The 15748-nt window shown below is 45.2% G+C and overlaps 1 protein-coding gene and 1 non-coding gene across 2 annotated transcripts in view; both read left to right on the forward strand.

Moving 5' to 3' along the window:
• Positions 1-299: 299 nt before the first annotated feature.
• Positions 300-15748, forward strand: part of LOC121545190 (dynein axonemal heavy chain 6) — a gene marked incomplete at its 3' end in the record, with an annotated part of 70862 nt that continues 55413 nt past the window's right edge. Inside the window, 15 exon segments of the mRNA XM_045206486.1 lie at positions 300-382; positions 720-1030; positions 1208-1402; positions 1866-2140; positions 2824-3091; positions 5409-5543; positions 5869-5980; positions 6575-6689; positions 6932-7217; positions 8084-8191; positions 8412-8522; positions 13955-14044; positions 14290-14410; positions 14709-14860; positions 15393-15545. Of these exon segments, the coding sequence (XP_045062421.1) occupies positions 767-1030; positions 1208-1402; positions 1866-2140; positions 2824-3091; positions 5409-5543; positions 5869-5980; positions 6575-6689; positions 6932-7217; positions 8084-8191; positions 8412-8522; positions 13955-14044; positions 14290-14410; positions 14709-14860; positions 15393-15545 (2385 nt within the window).
• Positions 1550-1658, forward strand: LOC121547276. The gene has a single exon (XR_005996512.1). It is a non-coding gene; the product is annotated as a small Cajal body-specific RNA 8 (non-coding RNA).

Genomic DNA, 15748 nt, shown 5'->3' on the forward strand with positions numbered 1-15748 from the left:
TTTGTGTACTTTCAACTGCAACCCATCTTTGAGGTCCAGAGTTTTACCATGAAGAGAGAGAAAAAAAACGATGTATGACAGCCCGCGTGCTGTTGGGAATCTAGCTATACAAACTATATTGTAGGGTGCAGGTATTTTTGCCTAGTTTTAAAATCCCTGAAACCTTGGACATGAATGGTATTTTAGTTATTCTGCAAAGCACACACATGCGCGCCTGTACAGCTGTTGATTGCACCGTGTGCTGAGAGGTGCTTGTTGCTAAGAAACCGTCAACTCAGTTTGTTTCCACTTTTGAGACTGGAGAACCGGCGAAATAAGTGTTGCTGATGTTTTTGCTTCCGTCGTTTCTCTACTAATGTCTATGATAAAGTGCCTTTGATAGGTATGTAAGTAGTAAACCTTCAATTGCTCAGAAATATAAGTTATAAATTGCTAAGGCCACATCGTTTCTGTTAACCTAACTGATGCTTTGGTGTGATATCACTTTATATAACCGTCAGCGCGTTAGCGGATGTTGGTTTTGAACGTTTTGATTTAACGTTATGCAATGTTTATCTCTTGTCAGGTAAGTTGCTAACCAACTAAAATGTTAGTTATGCGTAAGATGACTTGCATGCTACTGTAGTTTGTTTTGACACTTGAGTTGATAGACCGAAAGGGAGAGCTTATCGTTCCCCCACCTCCCCCTCCTTGTACTCTCTCCTTCCCCACCCCCACAGTATCCACTCAGACCCTGAGAGGCAGACTGTCAGAGTCTGAGGCCACCATGTCTTCGTTCTCCCAGAAGGGCTCCCCTCGCTGCCAGGCTGGCCCAGGGACAGAGGAGGTGGCTGGGGCCCGGCAGCAGAGGATGACCCTCCCATTCGCCATGTCCCTGGGCCACGTAGACCCAGAGGCACTGAGAGCCAGGCTGATCTCAGCAGCCCCGGGCCAGGCACAACGCAACCCTGACGCCCTGGTCTTCACCCACACCACCAAGGGCCAGGAACGCAGGAGGGCAGGGCAGAGACCCGTACCGCTGGAGATACTGGTGGGTGGGGAAGGAGGGTTGTGTGAAAAATAGGAATATGGGGACCCAGACCTGTAAACACTGTTGGTGCACAATAATGTTTTCTAAATATCAGCCTTTGTTCTCATAACATCCCAGACATCAACTGCCCCATAGGCACATACAAACTACTCTTTTTACACAACGTCTCTCATTCAGCCGGTGCTGAAGAAGTACCAGGACCACAAGCAGCCAGAGTTCATCCGCAGGCAGAACCGGGAGAGGCTGATCCAGTCGGGCTTGAAGCCGCACTCGCCCTCCCTTGCTGGGGTAGAGTGGATGGACATGGCCCCTGACAGACAGAGCTCCACCCTCCACCTCCCTGAGCTGCCTGACCACGTCAAGGAGAAACAGGTGGGAGACTGAGAAGGGCTCTGCTGGACAGACAGACAGACGTCATGCAGATTTTACATGGTTTAATTTGAAGTCAAGATAATCTTAACCATGATTTCACTAGTGATATACAGCCATGTTCTGAAATAAATGATTGATTGTAGACAGTGGGAGTCAGATACTGAGCTGTGCTCTGTCTGTCACTAGCCCTCCCTATAGCCTCCTGATCGGGGCGAGCTGAGAGAAATCCCAGTGGACTGATACGGGGCAGACAACTGTTATCCTCATAGTCTTTCTTGTTCTGTTTTAACCAGTAGTTCCATCAACCTCATTTGAGCCACAGAAGAAAGCAGTCCACAATCAATCTCTTGTCTCTTTTTTTGTCAAGAGACAAAGTCCCCTTTCAACTGTCCATGATCCTTTCCCATAGTAGTCAAATAAATAAATACAAGCCTAACTGACTGTCACTGCTTCCTCCCTCCAGGCTCATATGACCCAGAGGACCCTGTGTTCCCCCTCTCCCCCCAAACGCCCTCGCTCCTCCAAGTCCACAAAGCCCTTCCCCTTCCTCCACTCCCCCTCCCCTCTCCCAGCCAGTCACTCCCTCATCTTCAGCTCGGCAGAGGAAGTGATCCGTGCCAAAATACGCTCCCCGCCGGACATCGTCAGAATCATCCGGAACAACCCTCACCTGGGCTTCCTGTACATGACTTCTGCCACACCCAAGAGCTCCATCAAATATGATGCTTATAACCTCAAGTAAGAGAGAGACAAACACACACACACCATAACCTACATCAAATATGATGCTTATAACCTCGAGAGGGATAAACGTCATTTAGCAGACACTACTATCCAGAGCGACTTACATGAGCAATTAGGGTTAAGTGCCTTGCTCAAGGGCACATCAACAGATTTTTCACCTAGTCGGCCCGGGGATTCAAACCAGCGACATATCGGTTATTAGGCCAACACTAGCCCTCTTTACCGCTAGGCGACTTGCCGTCCCTATATACACCCTGTCTTTCAAGTAACTGTGAGCTAGCTGCAGAACGCCTGTGCCATCACTGGTGATACCACAGCATTTCCCATGTCCATAACCCCCAAGTCCTCCATCAAATATGATCTCTCCTTCCATTTCTACTTGTTCACTTCCCTTCACTCATTGTAAAGGAAAGGACTGCCTGGTATAAGAAACATGGTGGAAACTGCCTCTAACCCATGCCGGCACCAATTCATTGTTTTTAGATTGTGGAAAGTAGTGAACGAGTGTACACTTCAGAACAAAGCAGATATTATTGGGACTCACCAAGAGAGACGACACACACACTCACACACACTCACGCAGACATTTGAACTCCCAAGTCCTCCATCAAATATGAAACCTACAACCTTAATCTCACTACCCATCCCGAACTCTCACCTTTGACCTTTCCCCCCAGGATAGTGACGTATGAGAACATCAACAAGCAGGACTACTCTACGATCAGCCAGCAGGGTGTGACCTGCATCTCTGATGCAGAGATGGACTTCCTGCCGTTAGAGCGCTGGGAGCATGAGTACAGATGCCATCGCCGCCTCCTGGCCATCCCGGCCTTCGCCCTCTTCAGGAGGTGGAAGGCCTTCAGAGTGTGGAGGACCAACGTCCGCTCCAAGAAGATCAACACGTGCAAGAAGTCCCTGCAGGAGCGCCTGTTCATCGTCAACGAGGTGGGTGGTATTGTTCGATCCAGAAGTGTTTGCTGGTCAGGTCAACGAGGTGGGTGGCATGGTTAACACCAGAAGTGTTTGCTGGTCAGGTCAATGAGGTGGGTGGTATGGTTAACACCAGAAGTGTTTGCTGGTCAGGTCAATGAGGTGGGTGGTATGGTTAACACCAGAAGTGTTTGCTGGTCAGGTCAATGAGGTGGGTGGTATGGTTAACACCAGAAGTGTTTGCTGGTCAGGTCAATGAGGTGGGTGGTATTGTTGGGGCCAGGAGTGTTTGCTGGTCAGGTCAATGAGGTGGGTGGCATGGTTAACACCAGAAGTGTTTGCTGGTCAGGTCAATGAGGTGGGTGGCATGGTTAACACCAGAAGTGTTTGCTGGTCAGGTCAATGAGGTGGGTGGTATTGTTGGGTCCACTCCAGATGTGTTTGCTGGTCAGGTCAATGAGGTGGGTGGTATTGTTGGGTCCACTCCAGATGTGTTTGCTGGTCAGACAGGTCAATGAGGTGGGTGGTGTTGTTGGGGCCAGAAGTGTTTGCTGGTCAGGTCAATGAGGTGGGTGGTATTGTTGGGTCCACTCCAGATGTGTTTGCTGGTCAGGTCAATGAGGTGGGTGGTATTGTTGGGTCCACTCCAGATGTGTTTGCTGGTCAGGTCAATGAGGTGGGTGGTATTGTTGGGTCCACTCCAGATGTGTTTGCTGGTCAGACAGGTCAATGAGGTGGGTGGTATTGTTGGGTCCACTCCAGATGTGTTTGCTGGTCAGACAGGTCAATGAGGTGGGTGGTATTGTTGGGCCAGAAGTGTTTTCTGGTCAGGTCAATGAGGTGGGTGGTATTGTTGGGCCAGAAGTGTTTTCTGGTCAGGTCAATGAGGTGGGTGGTATTGTTGGGCCAGAAGTGTTTTCTGGTCAGGTTAATGAGGTGGGTGGTATTGTTGGGGCCAGGAGTGTTTGCTGGTCAGGTTAATGAGGTGGGTGGTATTGTTGGGCCAGAAGTGTTTTCTGGTCAGGTTAATGAGGTGGGTGGTATTGTTGGGCCAGAAGTGTTTTCTGGTCAGGTTAATGAGGTGGGTGGTATTGTTGGGGCCAGGAGTGTTTGCTGGTCAGGTTAATGAGGTGGGTGGTATTGTTGGGCCAGAAGTGTTTTCTGGTCAGGTTAATGAGGTGGGTGGTATTGTTGGGGCCAGGAGTGTTTGCTGGTCAGGTTAATGAGGTGGGTGGTATTGTTGGGCCAGAAGTGTTTTCTGGTCAGGTTAATGAGGTGGGTGGTATTGTTGGGGCCAGGAGTGTTTGCTGGTCAGGTTAATGAGGTGGGTGGTATTGTTGGGCCAGAAGTGTTTTCTGGTCAGGTTAATGAGGTGGGTGGTATTGTTGGGCCAGAAGTGTTTTCTGGTCAGGTTAATGAGGTGGGTGGTATTGTTGGGCCAGAAGTGTTTTCTGGTCAGGTTAATGAGGTGGGTGGTATTGTTGGGCCAGAAGTGTTTTCTGGTCAGGTTAATGAGGTGGGTGGTATTGTTGGGCCAGAAGTGTTTTCTGGTCAGGTTAATGAGGTGGGTGGTATTGTTGGGCCAGAAGTGTTTTCTGGTCAGGTTAATGAGGTGGGTGGTATTGTTGGGCCAGAAGTGTTTTCTGGTCAGGTTAATGAGGTGGGTGGTATTGTTGGGCCAGAAGTGTTTTCTGGTCAGGTTAATGAGGTGGGTGGTATTGTTGGGGCCAGGAGTGTTTGCTGGTCAGGTTAATGAGGTGGGTGGTATTGTTGGGCCAGAAGTGTTTTCTGGTCAGGTTAATGAGGTGGGTGGTGTTGTTGGGGCCAGGAGTGTTTGCTGGTCAGGTTAATGAGGTGGGTGGTATTGTTGGGCCAGAAGTGTTTTCTGGTCAGGTTAATGAGGTGGGTGGTATTGTTGGGGCCAGGAGTGTTTGCTGGTCAGGTTAATGAGGTGGGTGGTATTGTTGGGCCAGAAGTGTTTTCTGGTCAGGTCAATGAGGTGGGTGGTATTGTTGGGCCAGAAGTGTTTGCTGGTCAGGTTAATGAGGTGGGTGGTATTGTTGGGCCAGAAGTGTTTGCTGGTCAGGTTAATGAGGTGGGTGGTGTTGTTGGGGCCAGAAGTGTTTGCTGGTCAGGTTAAGACCCCTACATGTGTGTCTGCACCATTGAACTCCAGGATGTGCTTGGGCTAGTTCATGTTGTCTGAACGTTACTTAGGATTATTGAAACAATCCTATCTTCCCTATGAAATGTTCATATCATTGAACACAACGAAGGTACTTACTTTAAAGATAATAGATATGCCCAGTAACAGCTATGTCTCTGTTTCCAGTCTCTGCGTCCGGCGTTGCTAGACATCAGAGAGATGTGCTATAGGATCAGTGATATGGGGCTGTGTCGCATCGAGAAAGATCACACGTACACTCTGGAGGAGTTCCAGGAGGCACAGTACAGACAGCTGAAGGAGGTACGCAGTGTGTGTGTCCCTTTACATTACATCTTCTCTCTCTGTGTGTGTAGCTGATGTGAAATGGCTAGCATGTTAGCGGTGCACGCTAGTAGTGTTCAATCGGTGACGTCACCCGCTCTGAGACCTTGAAGTCAACGTTTCCCTTACTCCGCAAGGGCCTCAGCATGTGTTTAGCGATGCTGTGTGGGTGACAGTTCAGAGGGTGCCTGGTTCCAGCCCAGGATGGGGCAAGGAGAGGGACGGAAGAAATACTGTTACGTCTGTGTCTGTCCCTTTACATGGCAACTCGTGTGTGTGTGTGTGTGTGTGTGTGTGTGTGCAGGTATCTTCTCGTCTGGAAGAGTTCAGGGAGCTGGTAAAGGAGGTGGCCAGGAGCGCCTGTTACACGGCCATGCTGGAGGCAGGATACACACCTGACTATAGCTATGACACTGGTAACACACACACACACACACACACACACACACACACACACACACCTGACTATAGCTATTACACCGGTACACACACACACACACACACACCTGACTATAGCTACGACACTGGTACACACACACACACACACACCTGACTATAGCTACGACACTGGTACACTCACACACACACACACACACACACACACACCTGACTATAGCTATGACACTCACACACACACACACACACACACACCTGACTATAGCTACGACACTGGTACACACACACACACACACACACACACACCTGACTATAGCTATGACACTGGTACACTCACACACACACACACACACACACACACACACACACCTGACTATAGCTACGACACTGGTACACACATACACACACACACACACACCTGACTATAGCTATGACACTGGTACACTACACACACACACACACACACACACACACACACACACCTGACTATAGCTACGACACTGGTACACACATACACACACACACACACACCTGACTATAGCTACGACACACGTACACACACACCTCTTTTTAGAGTTTCAGTGGAGTGAATGTCCAGTGTTTGTGTACTCCAGAGGGAACAGAGAGTAAGCAGTCACCTGAGATTGAGCTGCTGTTTGAAGAGGCTCCAGAGAAGATGAGTTACACAGAACAGGCCAACAAGAGATACCACTGTAGACGCCTCACCTGGTGGGTACCCCACACACACACACACACACATCTCGCTACGCACTCCTGTATACTGTTTCATTATTTCCCAGTCAATTTCCACATAAAGCTCTTTCTCTGGCATGTTACATTATTGACGTCCTCCTATCCACTACACACACCATCTCTCACACACGTTCCATTTCTACCTGTCCTTTGGTCTGGAGTGCTTTACCTGTCGAGGTGTCAGTAAGGAACACCCTTCCTACTCTGTCTTGTTCTAGTTTCATCCGGTTGGCTGACTACCTGATGGTGAACACCATGCACATCCTGGCTGTGAACTCTGTGGCCAAACTACTGGCCGTCCTGCAGGATCAGATTCAACACACCCCTACACACGCTGTCATCCACAGCTGGGCCGACACCGATGCTGCTAATGCTGATGCTGATGCTGATGCTAATGCTGATGCTAATGCTGATGCTAATGCTGATGCTAATGCTGATGCTGTTGCTACTGCAGCTGGAGACGGAGGTGGAGCCGCCGCTGCCACAGAGGACTTAGACAAGAAGGTACAGCAAGACAGACTGTTTCAAACCTCTCCTCTGGGACCCACAGCCGTTCCATGTTTTTGATCTATTCCACAGCCTGAACACCTGATTCAACTTGTCAACTAATCATCAAACCGTTGACTAGGTGAATGAGGTGAGCTAGTTCAGAGCTACAACATAAAGGTTGTTGAGGAGAGGTTTGAAAAAGGCTTCAGGGCATTGACTAAAAAGCATAGACAGGTTGGTTGTTTAGCAACAAAACCGACACAACTACGGCGCAAAACAGACAGGGTTGGCTTAGTGTTTATTGACAACATAAATACATTTATCACTTGTTGTCTCTCATACATAGTTAGTTAGTTGGTTAGCTAGGTAGCGAATTTTAGCCATGTTAGCATCGACATGAAATCAATCAAAACACCTCAAAACAAGACATGGTATCAATAACAAGATTAAACTTGTTGAAACGAGCCACCTACGATTCTCCACATGGCAGCTTCTTGTCATTTTCTCTAGCTGTCTGACCGTTCAGAATCATAAAAAACCACGGCTTCCGGCCCCATCGATGGGCTCGCATCATTTTCGTGACGTTTTCAGCCAACTCGTCTCAATGGAGATTCTCCAGTGGACCACTAGGCTTTCTAAAACCAGGGACCTGTTTAGGAGAGTTTAATGCTGCAGATAGAAATGTATTGTGTATAACCAGTGTTATTGTCTGTCTTGTAGAATGAGGAATAGAGTCATGCTTTCTGCCTGCATCGTTCTAAGAGGTTTACTACACGGAAGAGTGTGTTCCCTTTGTTGTGACAATACCATCCCTTTAACTGTGGATTGACCCGTGTGTGTGTGTGTGTGTGTTTGTGTGTGTGTGTGTGTGTGTACCTCAGGCTGCAGAGCCCACAGTGGAGGTGGTTCATCTTCTGCCCATGTTTGTGTCAGAGCTGATGCTGGAGACGCACGCTCTGACCTACGAACCCTCCGTAGACGTCTTCCAGGTCTGTAACCCCGGACTGCTCACCTTTCAGCTCACTGACAATGTCATCGTTCTGCAACATACCAATATGGCTCTGAATTTGTAGATTTTTTTTGTTTGTAACAATGTATCTCTCTTGCTCTCTCTCGCTCTCTTTATGCGTCTGTCTGTGTGTCTGTCTGTGTGTCTGTCTGTGTGTTTGTCTGTGTGTGTGACTGTGTGTGTGTGTGTTCCCCTAACAGGAGTGTGTGTCAGAGATCATCTCTAGGTTCCAGGAGACAGTGTTGTCATTAGTTGTGCTGGTGACTGACTCCTACTTTGATGCCTTCACTCAGCCCACGATCAACAGTAAGGTGGGAAACACTATCATTGACTTGTTAGCAGACATTTACATTTTAGTCATTTAGCAGACCAGGGCTCGAAAATAAGGGCGTCCCGTCGTCAATAAAAAAGATGTCTGGGACGGTTCAAAACAGACGTTGGGACAGTTGAGGGACGACAGGCCAGAAAAATATAAAATGCATAAAACGGGTTCCGTACTAAAATGTTTAAACGCAAAGACGAGGCTGATGAAACGGATCACAACATTTAGCTTCAAAGATGATGAACTATGAATCCTTCACATTACAAGTGCTGCAATGTGTCCGCTCTTCTCGGCCATACGCGTGAATGTTCCCAAATTGCTATTACGGGAGAACAATATTCTCAAACACGCACCTGATGCGAGCGGTTTTTGTAACGCGACAGAGATGGATATACAGCCTAATGGTAGAAACTTAGGAAGAGGGAATATCTGAAGATGCAACAATAGGATTGTGCCTTAGTGCCTTTGGACAGTAGAAGAAGAAATGCTGCTTTCAACGGCATATCAGGACATTTACGTTTTTTTTGGCTGTAGGCAATTAAAAACAAGGTAAGATAGGCTATGTAAAACGTCCAGGTTTCAAACAATGATATATCTGGCTAGGCATCGCATATGTTATTATTTAGGTTATGGAAATGTATATTAGAATATCATTTCAATGTTGGGCAAATGGAGCTATTAGAATGCATATTTGACACTCTCCCAGCCTGTCTGCGGCCCGCCCGCCCGGGGCTGAGGTTTCACGCTGAGTTGCTGTGGCGTTGTCTGTAGGCTATGGCCAGCTACTATGGTATTCTAGAGCAGTGACTCCCAACCAGAGGTACTAGGACCCCTGCGGGTACTTGGACTATCCACAGGGGGTACTTGAGAAGACTCATGAGACCATAGGCCTACTGGTATAATGCACACTAGGGGGTACTTCAGGGGTACTCCGGGCAGAGCAAAATTCAGTTTGTGGTACAGTAACAGAAAAAGGTTGGGAACCACAGTTCTAGAGAATATGGTTGTATCTCCCTGACCTGAACCGAATGCACACTGTAAAATGTGCAAAGTATTTCTGCATTGCGCCTCAGCTGAAGTGAGACTTTGTCCTTGTGTTCCTTGGCTATTTACATTTGTTTTGTTCACAAGCTAGGTTGTTTTTCAATGTTTTGAGTTTCAACTGCTAGGGAAGACAAGCAACGCGCGGATACTAGTCAGACTCAATCTGACAGGTACAAACATGACTCGCGTTACCACGGTAACCTCCCGCCCTTAAAGGGGCAGGTGACATTTTTTGTCTCATCTGTGATATTTTGGTTAAAAGACCCAGGTCACAAAAAATGAAATGAAATGAAACAATATACCTCATTACTTCTTACTAGTAATACATTTATTGTTTTAGAAACATTACAAAGCATGCTCATTGGTTTTTTGGTGTAATTTTAGCAAAAAATATATATTTTGGCTGGTAAAAAATCTGAGTGGCTGGTAGATTTTTAAATCTACCTGCCACAGTGGCTGGTGGACCATAAAGTACATTTTAGGCCCTGGCCGTTAGCAAATGTTGGATCTCAAAAAGGTGAAGGCGACCATTCTTCAGTGACTGAAGAGGGAGGGTGAAGCAGAGAAAGTGAAGGCTGGGGAACACACACGTTCTTTATTGTATATCGCTATGTTATGTTGTTTAAATGGGGCAGCTGGTGGTGGAATGCAATGTCTCTAACTTAAATTTATTCAGTAATTACTTCACAATAACATTGTTCTCTCTTAGATGTGGTCAGCATGTTCAATTAATACATTATAATATTCATAATGTAATGGATGTCTGTTTTCATTAAGATGCAAAAAGGGTTTTCCTTAACAAATTAAGTTTTCGTTATCTAGTCTGTCTGTATCTGTCTCAGAAATACACCAATTACTTTAAAAGCACTGCAAATGACCTCGACACATGTTGGCAAATCAAAACATATAAAAAACAAGTATTTTAATTTTGGGACGGTTCAAGTTCAGTTTGGGACAGTTGGAAATTGCACTTCGGGACGGTGACAAAAAAGTTAGTCACAAGCCCTGTAGCAGACGCTCTTATCTAGAGCGACTTAGTTAGTGCATTCATCTTAAGGTAGCTAGGTGAGACAACCACACCTGTTATAGTGAGTAGATGTTTCCTCAAAGGAGCCATCAGCAAAACCAGGGCTAGTAGGAACAAGTCAAGTGCTGGTGTTGGTTCACCAAAGCCAAGCGGGTTAGTTTTTTATTTTGTTGTAGTTTTTCAAGCCAGTTTTCCGGACACAAATGTTTTAATACCCTGAAATCTGATTGCACATGTTAGCCGTTCACCAAGAAAAAGATGGCTGTGGTCCAGTTAGTAATAATATCCTATAGTAACATGGTTGTATTCCACTACCATTCAGGTAGAGGAGAAGACGTAGTCCAGTTAGTAATAATATCCTATAATAACATGGTTGTATTCCACTACCATTCAGGTAGAGGAGAAGACGTAGTCCAGTTAGTAATAATATCCTATAATAACATGGTTGTATTCCACTACCATTCAGGTAGAGGAGAAGACGTAATCCAGTTAGTAATAATATCCTATAATAACATGGTTGTATTCCACTACCATTCAGGTAGAGGAGAAGACGTAATCCAGTTAGTAATAATATCCTATAATAACATGGTTGTATTCCACTACCATTCAGGTAGAGGAGAAGACATAATCCAGTTAGTAATAATATCCTATAATAACATGGTTGTATTCCACTACCATTCAGGTAGAGGAGAAGACATAATCCAGTTAGTAATAATATCCTATAATAACATGGTTGTATTCCACTACCATTCAGGTAGAGGAGAAGACGTAATCCAGTTAGTAATAATATCCTATAATAACATGGTTGTATTCCACTACCATTCAGGTAGAGGAGAAGACGTAGTCCAGTTAGTAATAATATCCTATAATAACATGGTTGTATTCCACTACCATTCAGGTAGAGGAGAAGACGTAATCCAGTTAGTAATAATATCCTATAATAACATGGTTGTATTCCACTACCATGCAGGTAGAGGAGAAGACGTAGTCCAGTTAGTAATAATATCCTATAATAACATGGTTGTATTCCACTCCCATTCAGGTAGAGGAGAAGACGTAATCCAATTAGTAATAATATCCTATAATAACATGGTTGTATTCCACTACCATTCAGGTAGAGGAGAATATGTAATCCAATTAGTAATAATATCCTATAATAACATGGTTGTATTCCACTACCATTCAGGTAGAGGAGAAGACGTAATCCAGTTAGTAATAATATCCTATAATAACATGGTTGTATTCCACTACCATTCAGGTAGAGGAGAAGACGTAATCCAGTTAGTAATAATATCCTATAATAACATGGTTGTATTCCACTACCATTCAGGTAGAGGAGAAGACGTAATCCAGTTAGTAATAATATCCTATAATAACATGGTTGTATTCCACTACCATTCAGGTAGAGGAGAAGACGTAATCCAGTTAGTAATAATATCCTATAATAACATGGTTGTATTCCACTACCATTCAGGTAGAGGAGAAGACGTAATCCAATTAGTAATAATATCCTATAATAACATGGTTGTATTCCACTACCATTCAGGTAGAGGAGAAGACATAATCCAGTTAGTAATAATATCCTATAATAACATGGTTGTATTCCACTACCATTCAGGTAGAGGAGAAGACGTAGTCCAGTTAGTAATAATATCCTATAATAACATGGTTGTATTCCACTACCATTCAGGTAGAGGAGAAGACGTAGTCCAGTTAGTAATAATATCCTATAATAACATGGTTGTATTCCACTACCATTCAGGTAGAGGAGAAGACGTAATCCAGTTAGTAATAATATCCTATAATAACATGGTTGTATTCCACTACCATTCAGGTAGAGGAGAAGACGTAGTCCAGTTAGTAATAATATCCTATAATAACATGGTTGTATTCCACTACCATGCAGGTAGAGGAGAAGACGTAATCCAGTTAGTAATAATATCCTATAATAACATGGTTGTATTCCACTACCATTCAGGTAGAGGAGAAGACGTAGTCCAGTTAGTAATAATATCCTATAAATAACATGGTTGTATTCCACTACCATTCAGGTAGAGGAGAAGACGTAATCCAGTTAGTAATAATATCCTATAATAACATGGTTTGTATTCCACTACCATTCAGGTAGAGGAGAAGACGTAGTCCAGTTAGTAATAATATCCTACAATAACATGGTTGTATTCCACTCCCATTCAGGTAGAGGAGAAGACGTAGTCCAGTTAGTAATAATATCCTATAATAACATGGTTGTATTCCACTACCATTCAGGTAGAGGAGAAGACATAATCCAGTTAGTAATAATATCCTATAATAACATGGTTGTATTCCACTACCATTCAGGTAGAGGAGAAGACGTAGTCCAGTTAGTAATAATATCCTATAATAACATGGTTGTATTCCACTACCATTCAGGTAGAGGAGAAGACGTAGTCCAGTTAGTAATAATATCCTATAATAACATGGTTGTATTCCACTACCATTCAGGTAGAGGAGAAGACGTAATCCAGTTAGTAATAATATCCTATAATAACATGGTTGTATTCCACTACCATTCAGGTAGAGGAGAAGACGTAGTCCAGTTAGTAATAATATCCTATAATAACATGGTTGTATTCCACTACCATTCAGGTAGAGGAGAAGACGTAATCCAGTTAGTAATAATATCCTATAATAACATGGTTGTATTCCACTACCATTCAGGTAGAGGAGAAGACGTAGTCCAGTTAGTAATAATATCCTATAAATAACATGGTTGTATTCCACTACCATTCAGGTAGAGGAGAAGACGTAATCCAATTAGTAATAATATCCTATAATAACATGGTTTGTATTCCACTACCATTCAGGTAGAGGAGAAGACGTAGTCCAGTTAGTAATAATATCCTACAATAACATGGTTGTATTCCACTCCCATTCAGGTAGAGGAGAAGACGTAGTCCAGTTAGTAATAATATCCTATAATAACATGGTTGTATTCCACTACCATTCAGGTAGAGGAGAAGACGTAGTCCAGTTAGTAATAATATCCTATAATAACATGGTTGTATTCCACTCCCATTCAGGTAGAGGAGAAGACGTAGTCCAGTTAGTAATAATATCCTATAATAACATGGTTGTATTCCACTCCCATTCAGGTAGAGGAGAAGACGTAGTCCAGTTAGTAATAATATCCTATAATAACATGGTTGTATTCCACTCCCATTCAGGTAGAGAAGAAGACGTAGTCCAGTTAGTAATAATATCCTATAATAACATGGTTGTATTCCACTACCATTCAGGTAGAGGAGAAGACATAATCCAGTTAGTAATAATATCCTATAATAACATGGTTGTATTCCACTACCATTCAGGTAGAGGAGAAGACGTGTGGTGACGGCCCCGGTCTGGAGTCCATGTTAGAGAATGATAAACATCTCCTGAACATCATCCTCCACATCAAGGTCAGCATTCTGTGTCCTTTCAAAGGTCAAAGGTCATTTGCATTATCTAAGTGGATTGTAATTGTCTTGGACGTTTTGGTGTCAACTTGGCGTCCGTTATATGATTCGAAATGCCAAAGCTCTTTAAATCTATTGTGGCAGTTAAATGACTGTCACAGTCCAATGTTTTGTTCTCTAGCCTCTTCGTCCTTTGATTTGTTTTCTTTCCTCATCTCCCTCTTCCTCCTTCTCTCGCTCCCGCTCAGCAATCGCTCCAGTTTGCGTTTGACTCGGCCAGCGTGTACGCGCGCACCTTTGAGAGGTTCCGCGTCTTCTACAGAGAGAATGAGAGTCTGGACCTGGACGCGCTCAGAGATCAAGATCACGGTACCGTAGCAACGCTCTTCATCATCAACATCATCAATTAAATGAACTTACTAGGGAACAGAGAAAAATGGATGAGCCAAGGCTTTTCAGTATGCAGCTTTGAGTTGCTCTACATTCAGCACAAGTGCCATAGCAGCATATGCATTTTGTCTCAGTTCATTCAGACCTTTGGATCCAATGAGGTCCTTTAGGTGTTTTCTGTATATTTCACAGTGGCCAATCAGCACTCCCCATCTCTCTTTTCTAAACTGTCTAGAGAATCATCATGTGACTCTGTACCCTGTCCTGTTCCCTGTAGGAGTGGCGTTCTTCGCTGAGAGTCTGGAGAAGTACCACGGGCAACATGAAGAGGCCCTGGCCATCAAACAGAAGAGACACCTGGGCATGCTGCTGGTAGACACCACCCTGCTCAAAGGGAAACTCACCCCCTCACCACTACGCTGTCTGGAGGTAGGAGGAGAGGGACGCTCACATACCCAGTGTCAAACCACCCCCTAGACCCTGGGCCCTACCACCCCCTAGACCCTGGGCCCTACCACCCCCTAGACCCTGGGCCCTACCACCCCCTAGACCCTGGGCCCTACCACCCCCTAGACCCTGGGCCCTATCACCCCCTAGACCCTGGGCCCTATCACCCCCTAGACCCTGGGCCCTACCACCCCCTAGACCCTGGGCCCTACCACCCCCTAGACCCTGGGCCCTAACACCCCCTAGACCCTGGGGGGCCCTACCACCCCCTAGGCCCTGGGCCCTATGCACTTGTGGAGATCTGAGACTTTTTAATTGGTATTAGCAATATGTGTAAATATAAACTTCCACTTAGCCTATCAGAGGGCAAGTTTGAGCTATTGCCAAATTGCTTACACCTGTCAAATCCTCTCGGATCTCCACAAGTGCATAGGGTGTAGGATCAACGGGTCGATTTGGGATTGGGCTATCCATCCACTGACTAACATTAACCCCTGTGCTGCCTCCCCTCCAGGCGATCAATGACATGCTCCCCCTGCTGGCCAAGAGAAAGATCGACGGCATCATCGCTGAGGCTCAGGACGCCCAGTTCAAATTGGAGTTCATCCCCTCTGCAACCACAGAGTTTGTCAACTCCCTCACCTTCCTAGAGGAGATACAGGAGAGGGTAAGAGACGGTTTTGTCTAGAAGGGATACAGCTTTTGTCAAAAGTTTTGTGGCAGGTTGGGAGAACTTACGCAGCAGGTTAGTAAAGTGAACGTAGCAGGTTGGGAGAATTAGGTTAAGGTTGACGGTCACAGAGAGCCATCATTGTCTTTATTCAAGATACTGACACCGCCCCAGAGTAGCTGACACCGCCCCAGAGTAGC

Source organism: Coregonus clupeaformis, chromosome 23, assembly GCF_020615455.1.
Source record: "Coregonus clupeaformis isolate EN_2021a chromosome 23, ASM2061545v1, whole genome shotgun sequence".
In the NCBI taxonomy this organism is placed as follows: Eukaryota; Metazoa; Chordata; class Actinopteri; order Salmoniformes; family Salmonidae; genus Coregonus; species Coregonus clupeaformis.